This window comes from Mustela lutreola, chromosome 16 (assembly GCF_030435805.1).
Source record: "Mustela lutreola isolate mMusLut2 chromosome 16, mMusLut2.pri, whole genome shotgun sequence".
NCBI classification, from domain to species: Eukaryota; Metazoa; Chordata; class Mammalia; order Carnivora; family Mustelidae; genus Mustela; species Mustela lutreola.
The window spans coordinates 63,081,260-63,092,886 of record NC_081305.1 but is presented as its reverse complement, the minus strand read 5'-3'; the positions used below and the strand labels follow the sequence as shown (position 1 = coordinate 63,092,886).

The 11,627-nt window shown below is 44.3% G+C and overlaps 1 protein-coding gene across 3 annotated transcripts in view; it reads right to left on the bottom strand.

Annotated features, from left to right (window-relative positions):
• Positions 1 to 1,002: 1,002 nt before the first annotated feature.
• LOC131817971 (conserved oligomeric Golgi complex subunit 2-like) overlaps positions 1,003 to 11,627 on the bottom strand; it is a 32,072-nt gene continuing 21,447 nt past the window's right edge. The window contains exons 3-6 of one of the 3 annotated variants that reach the window (XM_059151923.1): positions 11,540 to 11,602; positions 9,235 to 9,315; positions 2,367 to 2,494; positions 1,003 to 1,811 (exon numbers count right to left, since the gene is read on the bottom strand). In XM_059151923.1, the coding sequence (XP_059007906.1) occupies positions 1,769 to 1,811; positions 2,367 to 2,494; positions 9,235 to 9,315; positions 11,540 to 11,602 (315 nt within the window). In that variant the 3' untranslated portion in view covers positions 1,003 to 1,768. Of the gene's footprint in view, positions 1,812 to 1,979; positions 2,495 to 7,501; positions 7,606 to 9,234; positions 9,316 to 11,539; positions 11,603 to 11,627 lie in introns of those variants that run through there. The other 2 variants (XM_059151924.1, XR_009348647.1) reach the window with 2 other exon arrangements.

Here is an 11,627-nt window from a genome sequence, read left to right as displayed (position 1 = left end):
AGGAATAAACTTCAGGTGTTGCCCTTACTCTAATTTTTCTTTCTGAGATTTCTGACTGCAATCACTACTTCCTGCAGTCAATCGAGGAGAAACGAGGCATGTGGCAGCGCAACAGTGTGTTTTTCTTTCAAGATGACAGAATCACTCTTGATTTCTGTACGCATCTCGGATTTTCATATACGAACATGGATTTTGGTGTCTACCCTGAGGAGATAATACGTATGGTGTGAGCTACACTTGTATTCTCATGACACGTCACCTGGGTTACCCAGAACTTTCTGGGCCCGGCAGAAAGGCAGAAACCCGGGTGAATTCCTCATTGTTCCAGCAGGCTGTCAGCCCTCCAAGGCCTTCTGGATGTGTTTGTGCATCGCAGTGTCTGCTGTGTAAGATACAGAAAGAGCACAGTAGTTCAGGGGGAAAATATTTAGGAACACATTTTCCAGGAGGAACCAGGATTCAGTTTGGGTGACTCTTGACCATTTTTCATCTTCTGACGACTGAAAGTGGTAGTTAATCTACAGTCATGGTTTTAACATGCATTTCGAATGTAATGTTAGTTTCCATCAACATAAAACTATAAGAACTGTCTTCCTAAAGGGCATTCATGTAAGGTCCGTTATTTTCCAGCTTGATTAATGAAAACAAAATTTTTCTGTAATGATTTCTTCCTACTCTGTATTAGTTTACAGGACTGGATTGAAAGTGATTTATTGTGGATAGGGTTATACCTGCTCATGGAATTTTTTTCTGTTCCTGGGATTTTAAAGGTGGCAGAGTTGACTTTCTGATTTTAATTCATCTTCACTAGATGAAGAATTCACAAATAGGACTTTTTCTTGAAATAACCATAGCCTGGGGGTGCTTGGGTGGCTCAGGTCATGATCTCAGGGTCCTGGGATTGAGTCCCACATCGGATTCCCTGCTCAGTGGGGAGCCTGCTTCACTCTTTGCCTCCCCCTCTGCTTATGCTTTCTCTAATAAGTAAATAAATAAATAACCTTTAAAAAAAAAGAAGTTATATTTGACTGGAGCTTCATGTGGAGTGACAGATCAACAGAAAGACAAAGGGATATGAGACAGGAAGCAATGAAGGAAAACACAGAGGTGCACAGTATAGACAAATGTTCCTCGGCTTATGACGGCCTCGGCTTCTAATAAACCCATTGTTCAGCTGGAAATCTCTTTAGTTGAAAATGCATGGAAAACACCTAAGCGACTGAACATCAGAGCTTAGCCCCGCCAAACTTAAATGTCTTGAGAACACTTACAGTATTGCACAGTTGGGCAAAATTCTCTAACACAAAGCCTATTTCACAATAAAGTGTCTGGTATCTCATGTAACTTACTGAACACTGCACTGAAAACTAGAACAGGACGGTTCAAGTGTGTTGGTTGCTGACCCTTGAGATCACGTGGTTTGCCTGGGGGCTGTGCTTGCTGCCCCTGCCCAGCATTACAAAAGAGGACACTACTGTAGATCGCCAGCCTGGGAAAAGATCCAAACTAAATGCATATCACTTCTGCACTATTATAAAAAGTCAAAAAACCATAAACTGAACCAAGGTGAAGTCAGGGATCTTCTGTACCAGGTGTGTTAAGGAAGGTCAAGCACTCCTGTCTGGCCAGGAACCATAGTGGTATGGGGGAAAGTTCCACAGTAAAAAGTTCTACAGCGGAGAACCACTAGGACTCAAGCACCAACGGTCACAGGTTGCGCCAGGAAGACTGGATGCTCTTCTGTGGGCGATGAGAAGCCACGAGCGACTCAGGAAGGCTGCAGAGCTCTGGGCAGGTGGGACAGCTGAGGGCTGCAATGAAGAGGGACAGGTGGAGCTGGGAGACCAGGTGGGGAGAGGCCGCTACCCTCGAACAAAAGGCGACAAAGGTCTGGACTGGGATGACGGAGATGGTGGAAGGTAATGGGATATTCATGAAACAGAACTGGAAATCCATGGAAATGAAATAAGAGAGGGAGGGAAAACCGAACATGACTTTAATTGCCATCAGTATAAAACGTGTTGAATTAAAATGAATTGGTATTTCTAGACCGATGATGACATCACAATAATGGAAGGAAACCAATTTTGATTTTGAACCTGGTTAAGGAGAAAGTATAGAAAAGAGAAAAGCAGAGGCTCTGGAGTCACACAAATGTCACCGTTGAGATTCGTCCCCACTCTTCATTCCCTTCCCTGTAAACCCAGGCAAGCGACACCTGCCTCACAGCACTGGTAACAAATAGGGAAGAGCACATGTTCCCACGTTCCTGGGTCAGACAGGACAGCCAGGGATCAGCGGCACATGAGGAGGTGACAGGTGGTCACTAAACTGAGCTCAGGTGCATACACAGCATTTTATGTCACCTTGAGATGGCTCCTCCTGTGACCTCTCGAAGAAGGCAGCAGTGGTGAGGAACGAACTCCAGGAGCTTATTAGCATACATGATCTTCAGGCCGTCCGGATGAGACTCAACAATCTGCTCTACAATCACCTAGCAGAAGGAAGAGCATTTTATTTTTATTTATTTATTTGTTTGTTTGTGTTTTTGTTTGTTTTTAAAGCACCTAAAAGAGAAGTATGAACTATACACTACAGAGAAAAGAATCGAGTAAACCTTACAAATGCACTTCGTCCTTCCTCCTCCCCACTCAGTATGCTTTCTAAACAGGAGGTAAGTAACAATGGCATGAAAATCTAGGTCCCAGGATTTGGGAATACTGCTCCAATCCTGGGGGACACAGAGGCTGAGGGACAGAGACTGGCCTGAAGCTAAAACATCATACACACTCATCTGCTTCCCTTCTGAGCTTAAAAGCGAAATACTGTATCTGCAGACAACAGCTCTGTACCATCTTCACCCTGGCCTTATCCTCTACTGTCTCCAGAACAGGGAAAGGGCTGAGATGGAAAGTGATGGAAGAAAACACATCTTATTTTGCTTTAGTATTTTATTTTTTTTTGGTGAGGCTGAGTTGCAGGAGGTGAATGACAAGCATACAAACTTAAAATACAAACGTGGCCACAGTTAGTTCATTTAACGACACGGAAACGTAAAGTACTTCCTTAATTTAGCATATTAGATTCAGTTCAATGAAAAGGGTGTAAATTAAATAACTAAAATGTTTTCATTTAGTGACAAAGAATAATGTGATCTTTTTCACCCCCACAGAGAGAGCTATGAACTATAATAGGATACATACAAAGAACTGACAGATCATTTACTTTTAGTAGTCTTAATGAAGCTGAGAAGATTACTGAAATTAATCCTTCAATTTCACTTCTATCACTGGGATACTGTCCCGTTTTAAAACTGGAAGCCTTTCATCCTGAAGTCATGGTGGGTAGCTTTATACTTACCAGACAGAAAGAACACTCGCACTGGCAGGTGACTGGAAGAAAGCCCTCAAACGCTGAGACTGGCTTCATGACTTCTGTCAGCCTTAACTAGATGAAACCGACACTCTCTAAGTTGGAAGCTGCTGATTGCTGGCGGCCTCACATGGTGCAGCCCATACTCCGGCCGCTCAGAGGCAGGATACACTGACTCCCTGTATTTAACTGTATCCTTATCGGTCAAGAACACTGGGTAACCAAGTTCCGGACTTAAGGTACTACCCCGCTAACTCGCCCTTCAAAGCCCTTTATCTTTGAATATTCCCTCCCTCCCACCTTCCTAGCCTGGCAAACTCCCCCATGGTCTTCAAGACTTAGGCCACATAAATTCTCCAAAGACGCCTCCCCTCACAGACTTTCCCTGCGCACAGAGCTGTCTTCCAGCTCCTCCAGTGGGCACGGGCGCCTTGGTGGGGTCACGCTTTTTGGCAACTTCATTAACGTATAACTTATGGAAATGGAAATTGACCTGAAAATGTTCTGATCCGTACCTTCTTCCTAGGCAAGTCCCTCACCCCTACTAAATTAAGATGATCCCTGAGTTATGGCATCACTGGAAGAGACTAGAGCGCATGCCTGATTCCTGCCATGCTGATGGGCACCAAGCGGGACCAACCTTTTCTTACAACCAGAAGAGCAGGAACTAGGAGCATCTTCAAGGAAGAGCCCTGAGCTCTCTCGCACCCAGTCAAGAAACGAAGCCAGATTAGATGCTCTGTGTTTGTGGAATGAGGTGCATGGGGGCACAAACCTCATCCATGTACGGTTTCACCAGTACTTGACCAACTAACGCCTCTGCATCCCGTGTCTTGTCAATTGTAGCGTAAGTCTGGAGGCAGTGCCGTATGATATCCACATTGGAAGTCTGAAGCCCTTCTAGCAGCAGGCCCTGGGGCCTGCTGCAGCATGGCTGTAATGTGGGCTATTCGCTGCAAGAACAGAGAGACCAGGAAAGAAGGCCCAGGCACCACAGTTTCTAAAAGCTCAAATATATGTGTATAATTTATATACATATGTGTTATATATATAAAGCGAGCCTCTAATTCTACCAGAATATATGTAAGATTAAAATCCCAACATTTCCTAGAGAAAAACAATGAATCTCTTCTCCCCATGATTGCTTTCTTTCTTTCTTTTTTTTTTAAAGGTTTTTATTTATTTATTTGTAGAGAGAGAGCACAAGCACACAAGTAGGCACAGGCAGAAAGAGAAGCAGGCTTCCTGCGAAGCAAGGAGCCCAAGGTGGGACTCAATCCCAGGACCCTGGGATCATGACCTAAGCCAGAGGCAGTGGCTTAAATGACTGAGCCACTGAGGCGTCCCCTCCCTATGATTTCTTTGAAAGTAAGTCGGCTTCATCAAAGTGAAGTTCAGATAATTACTGAACGACAAAAAGTTATTTGCCTCTTAAGCTACGGAGTAAATCTGACAAACGTGCATTTAAACCCAGTCAAGGGCTTTGGATAAATGAACTCTGACTACATCATATGATGTGTCAAGTTACATGAAATTCAGAATTAATTTTACTTGCATAGTTTCGAGACTATGCTTGTGTCTTTACACAAAATCTATCTAGTGTGACATAATGAAAGCAGGGTCCCAAGCAGGAGACACTGAAAAAAAAAAAATTCAAAGCTAGCTTCAAAACCCTGTAGAGTAGCAACTATCAGGGACAATGCTAGGTCAAACCAAAATCATCCAGGAAATTCGCAAACAGCAAATTGAAAATCGAAACCAACACTTGCTGGTCTTACTTTGTCCCGAAGAGGCATGCCTTTGCTCTGAACAGCATGAAACTGTAACTGGTTAAATTCTGTGGCAATTCTCTCCAAAATCTGGCTAGTCCAGAGAGGGCTAGTAGAGACAATTAGAGAAATGTAATTCCCAAAGTTAAAACCTGCCACCCCCACCGCCCCCCATGCCTTACAGAGCTCAGGCACCTGCACCTGCATGCCATCAATTTTCATGACAAACTGTCTGTGCAGCAGGCCCCAGTGTGAGGGGTGAGGAGCGGGGAGGTCATAGAAGCCACCAACGCAGCCTGGCCCGGGCCACAGGGCCCAGGCAAGGGGATGGAGCTATTTTAGGTCAGTGTGGGTACAACTGCATGTTTCCACCACGTTCCTTGGGCTCTCCCATTCGTACCCTTCTCCCTTCTTCTCCCATTCTCTAACCCCCTCCTCTCTCTTGCCCTGTCCTACCGTTCATACCCGAAGCCCCCTCTTCTTCTCCACCTGCCTCATTCTCCCTCCCAAGTACCTCCCCATTACCAACTACTGCTGTCTCCTCAATCAGCTAAAACTGACCGCCTAGCAGCAACCTGGGAAATCGCTCAGAGCAGCGGACTCCAAGTTTAAATTTACCCAACGGCCGAAAGAGCAAGCTCGGTGCTCCAGGAGCTGGTGAGAAATCACTCACAGTGCATCTGCCATCAAGTGGATTGGATACACTTCCCTCTTGCCCCCCACATTAGAAAGCGTCAACCCCATTCAAAAGGAAGCCGAACAGTGAAAGAAAAAAAAAAAACACAACAAAGGCCCCAAAGCCCCTGCTGGGCTCTATGAGGCATCCCACATCTGAGGATGGGCAGTCAGGTAGTGAGGAAACACACTGTAAGGAAACTCAAAATCTCTGGAGACCTGCCACGGTGTGCCCCGTCCCAGAGCATCAGAACTGGTGTGGAGGGAAGGCAAGCGCTTGGCACTAACAGTGCCGAAGCCTAATCCCAACCTCTACTGACTGATCCCATGCGCATTTCCTATTTATCCTTTTCTCGGCATTTCTGGGCCTGGCAGAGCATGATGGATTTACCGTGCGCTGACGCTACTCTGGCTTTCCTGACTCTAGAGCTCAGAGCTGCTCTTCGGGAGAAAAAAGTCCTCCAAGGTAATTCTGAGCAAGAAAGCGCACAATGTCTGTTTATCAAGGACAGTGCTGCAAAGGGACAGGATTGTAGACACAGAGCTCACTGAGGTGTTTCTATCCGAGGAGCACAGCAGCAACAGCAAAGACGGGAAGAACACTGGAGGGCCAGCTCCCCAGGGGCCGAACGTGGACATGGCTGGAAGGGTTGCAGGCGCTGCCAAGGGCCGCAGCGAAGCAGAGCCGCTGGAGACACACGGGCTGCAGAAGGGCCGCGTGCAGACTGTCTGCTAAGTGTGGACGAACGGGGCAGAAGCACGAGTGCAACGGGCTAGAGACACAAGCACAGTGGAGGCTGACCACTTAGTTGAATGCCTTGATGTGAAAGGGGGCAGAGACCTAGGACCAGAGAATCGCTTCCTTTGGGATGTGTCCATTCTTAATCTCCATCATGAGACATGTGGAGCATATGATCTCTCAAGTTCCTTCCAAATCTAAAACCTTAATTCCTAAAATTTAGAAACCTAACTCCGCCTGCAAGGGGAGGGACTGTTAGCATCACACAACAGAGCACTCAGGGCACCAGGCGACCTTGATGCAGGCATCCCAGCTGGTATGTGTAGGACCAGCCCCAGCTACTCCCACTGCACCACTGTGAGTCTCACGGTGCTGACAGGACCTAACTACTCATTTTCTGAGTCACTCATCTACCCTGGCTGATTGAAAATTCACACCAGGAAGGGAACAAGACAATCACAGTATAACAAAGAGAGCCATCATCTTTTTCCTATTTCATAAATTTTTTCTTTCCTGTTTGTAAATTTCAACTGGATATGTCCTATACTGTTTCATAATAATATAATGCTGGTGCAAAATACATCAATGGTAATACTCTGGGCATGTCTAGGAAAAAAAATGAGATGGAGAAAAACCAAGATGAATGGTAGGTATACCTTAAAGATCAACAGGACTTTGCTAGTCCTCAGGGAAGGTGATTCCAAATATACTTTTCCACTGCAAGCATAATGACGTGTTGGAACTGTGGTCTATAACCAAAGGGTTTATAGGAACGTGATATAGATTTCACCATTTCATGCTCTCCACTCTCCTGGAGCTACATTCTAGCCACAAACCTGGATTTTCTTCTTGTTCAGAAATGAATTCTAACTAAGCCGTCCATGCCTAATTAGACTGGATGTGAAGTATTAATTTATGTGCTACTTAGTTAAAAAAAAATGCTTACCTGCTTCCTTCTAGTGCAGAGGTTTCTTTAGAACTTTGTGAATTTAAGATTTTTTCAATTTTTTCAACTGATCAAATAACTTGTATAAGCCTCAACACACACATCTATAAAAATAAAAATTAAGCAAATAAAAAATGTCACCATCTTTACTCTTAATCATCTTTATTTCCCATGCTAAATGCAGGAAAATATAAGACCAAAAGTTAACTTCAAATATATAGGGCATGCTATATTTTGAATATTTCTATGAAACACAGAATTCTCAAGAATGCCAATCTTAGTTCTAGAATAAGCATACTTCCATATTCTATTGCAAGTTTATAGAGGAAAAAAAAACCATAGACTTTGCTTTCTCATATTCTATACTCTTATTTCTTCTTTTCCCCATCCCGAATCTTTCTATGGGCATTTCTTTCCTATTTTTTTAAAAAGATTTGTTTATTTGAGAGAGAGAGAGACTGCATGTGCGCGTGCAGGGGAGGGGCAGAGGGAGAGAGAGAATCTCGAGCCGACATCCTGCTGAGCACAGAGCTCAATGCGGGGCTCAATCTCATGATCCTGAGATCATGACCTGAGCCAAAATCAAGAGTCAGACGTTTAACCAACTGAGCCACCAGGCGTCCCTCCATTTGTTTTCTTATGGCCCTTTATTCATGTTTTAACTTTGGCTTCCGATCGTACTGGCCCTCTCAGTTTACATGTGCATATACCTATATGCCCAAGCACCAAATCATTAAAGACCTTTTATACTACAAATATTATCAAAGAGGTTGAGGGACATTATGAAAACTCTCATCCTTAAAGAACAAAAAAATACAAAGTCATCCATTCAATAAATAATAATAATAATGAACACCCCTGGGAGCTCGACATTCATTCCGAGGGGGGGGGGGGCACGAGAAAATAAAGCAAGAAATACACCCTGCTCTCACAAAGCTTACTGTTTTGTCTGGAAGTGCACGACAAGCATTCTTTCGACAAAAGCTGTGAGGAGATCCAGAGGCGAATTAAACAGAAGGTCCCTCAAACAGGCTTCTCCCCACTGAGATTTTAACAAATATGCTAATAATACACATAGAAAACATTGTACAGAGCAGCAGGCGAGAGTCAGAAGCCCAGACTCCCAATGCCCGCTGTGTCCCTACATCGTTATGATCATGAATGATATCGGGGACACTTGGAACTGGAGATAGCACTAAGGGGCACACTCCCAGGGTGAGCCCTCAGATGTACAGAGCCGTTGCCTGTCTCACACACCTGAAACTAAGCCAACACCGCATGCTAACTACTGGGAATCAAAAAAATTAAAGTGAACACCAGAACATAAAGAACACAGGATCAGAAAATAACAACAAACCTACGGCAGAATCCTGAGTTTGCTTTGGAAAGCCCACTTCTCCCCTAGTCTCTAATATAGGCCTATTTTCTTTACAGGGCCGCTGACAATTTATACAGTCGTTAACTGTCAAGCGCTGCACCGACAACAGTTATCACTGTTTCTTGTTCTGGAAAAAGTGGGTGATCTTGAGATCGTGTTGGTACCTCTGAAATTCTGTCTTCTTATTTCAGGTAGATAACGTGACATAATACATAAAATGCACATGCGTGAGAGCTTTGAAAAAAAGCTAAATTAGAAAAAAAAGAAAAAAATCTGAATAGTGCTGACAAGTTCGCGGATACAAGAGGAGAGGGCTTCAACTGGCATGCAGCATAAGAAATCTACTGGAGGGTACCTTTTTCTTCCTTATGTCCTCTTGTTTACACATTCGTTTATCTACTGCCCGAATTCCTTCACTGACTGGTGACCTGAGACTCTTTAAAAGAATAATAAAGAAAACGTATTACAGACATTGTTTTGTCACATTATCAAGTTCCTACATCTCATTCAATTCCACAGAACTTAATACCTGTGCACCAGTACTATGCAGATATTGACAAAAAAAAAAAAATACCATGATATACCAGACACAGTTACTGTTGAGGGGACTCATGATCTGGGGGCATAATGACAAGAAGGCAGGGTCGCATGGCCAGAAGAAGAATGACACATATACAGTGAAAGTTATGGGGATGAGGGGGCTTAGAATGGAGAACAGATAATATGAAGCAAAGTACAGGAGAGTCTGGAAATGTGATGGGGCTCGAATTGGACTCTGAAAGCCATGTGTACACAGCTGCCAAGGTGGGGAGGGGATGGGGAGCAGATGTAAGTGCACACACACTCAGGGGCAGGTTCAGACAGGCACACAGCCATGTGCACTGCAGGCTTCCTTCTGGAGAGAAGCAGAAATAGGAATGGAGGGCCAACTTCACTGAGATGAGGTCTTTAGATTCTGCATATTTTGGAGAACGAAAGAATGTCAAAGCACTGATGCATGATGATGAAATGTGGGTATGGAAATACCAGGAATCAAGAATGAAGAACATAAGACCAGAAAAAGGCAGAGCACAGAGGTAGAGAAATATGTCCAGAAGCTAATGAATAAAGAGATAATTAGGAATTAGGGCCAAAACAAAGGTCAACAGAAACAACTAGAATGAAGTAGGCATATCACAAAAATTCCACAGGAAGGTGAATTAATTCACTCCATCAACATTATGAAACACCTCCTGGACGTCAGTATTGTGGCAGCCCACAGGGATGCAATGAAGACAGATATAGTCGTATCCCTCAGTGGTCTGAGAATCTCACAGAACAGCTTCAGAGTTGGGACCAGAAAGGCAGGTCAGGCCTGTGGCTGAGCAGGACCAAAGTGGCCATAAAAACAGGCCATGGAAAAGGGAGGGGATACGGTGATGGCAGGGGGTGAGGCGGGACGGGAGCCTGTGTGAGTAGAGCAAATCTGCCTCCAGGGAGGGGGTTCGAGAGAAGAGTGGGAGGCCAAAGGAAGGCTAGGCTTGGGAAACAACACCACTAGGAGGCCCCGGAAGGAAGAGGCACACCAAGGAGGCAGTGGGAGAGCCCCACAGCGGCTGGTGTGGAATCCAACAGCGGACCATGAAAATCCCTTCCATTCCAAGGAAAAGTACCTTTAACAAGATTTTGTAAAATTCAAATGAGACATAAACCATGGAAAGTATTGGCTACCTCAAGGCACAACTCAAGATTTTTACCTGTTTCACGAACTCTTTCCTGCCTGCCCCTCCCCTAGGCTTCTCAGCACTGATATTTCCATTACTCCGCATTTTTCTTGGTTCTAACCATGTACTGTGTCTTCCCTTAAATTATGTTCTCCTTATATTCTCTCTAGGATGCAGGCACTGTCTTAGGGGAGGGACACACGAGGCCACTCAAGCTAGAGGAGACACACAAGGAAGGATGGTGTCGTTTATGACAAGTTTACGACAGGGCATCAGAATGGACAGAGGCCATAAGTCAGGGCACCAGACACAGACGGGGGGGGGGCAGGGGGGGGAGACAGGGCAGCACAGTTTTCTGTTAGAAGTGATGCCACAACTGCCCCTCCACTGTTCACCCAGGTGGAGTTCCTATTCCCAATGGCTTAGAGGTGGGGAGTCCCATTCCCACAACAGAGATTTTTCTGAGAGAACATGCAAATGTAACATTTATTAAGTATTACATTTTATTTATATTGTCCTTCAGTTCCATTAGGGATTACACAGTTTTTGTAGATCAGCCCAGGAACCTCACCACATGTAGATTACATGGGGTGGGGGGGATATTTACAAGATTACAAACTGTTAAAATACAAGTCATTCATAAGTTAGAAACCACTTACATATGACCAAAGTGGCATTAATAAGTTGAATTTGGAAATATGCTTCCTCTCCCCTGACATTTTAAGGTTGACTACTCTGAGAATATGTCTTCTTCAAATCGAACATGTTTTTTTAGGTTTTTAGCATATGCAAAAACAAAATCATTTACAAATCTTCTGAAGGTGAATATTATAATCATGAACCGTTAAAATACAACCACCAGTACCACCAAACTAACAGATGAAAAGAGTTCTTAGAGAAAAGCCGACGAGGACAACAGGCATCACAGCAGACTGTTTTCATTAATTGGGGACTTACCAGAACTTCTCGTAACTGTCCCAAAGCCACAGAAAGTTCATTGAGGGCTTTGTTCATGCCAACCTAAAGGCAAAACCAGGTTGGCACA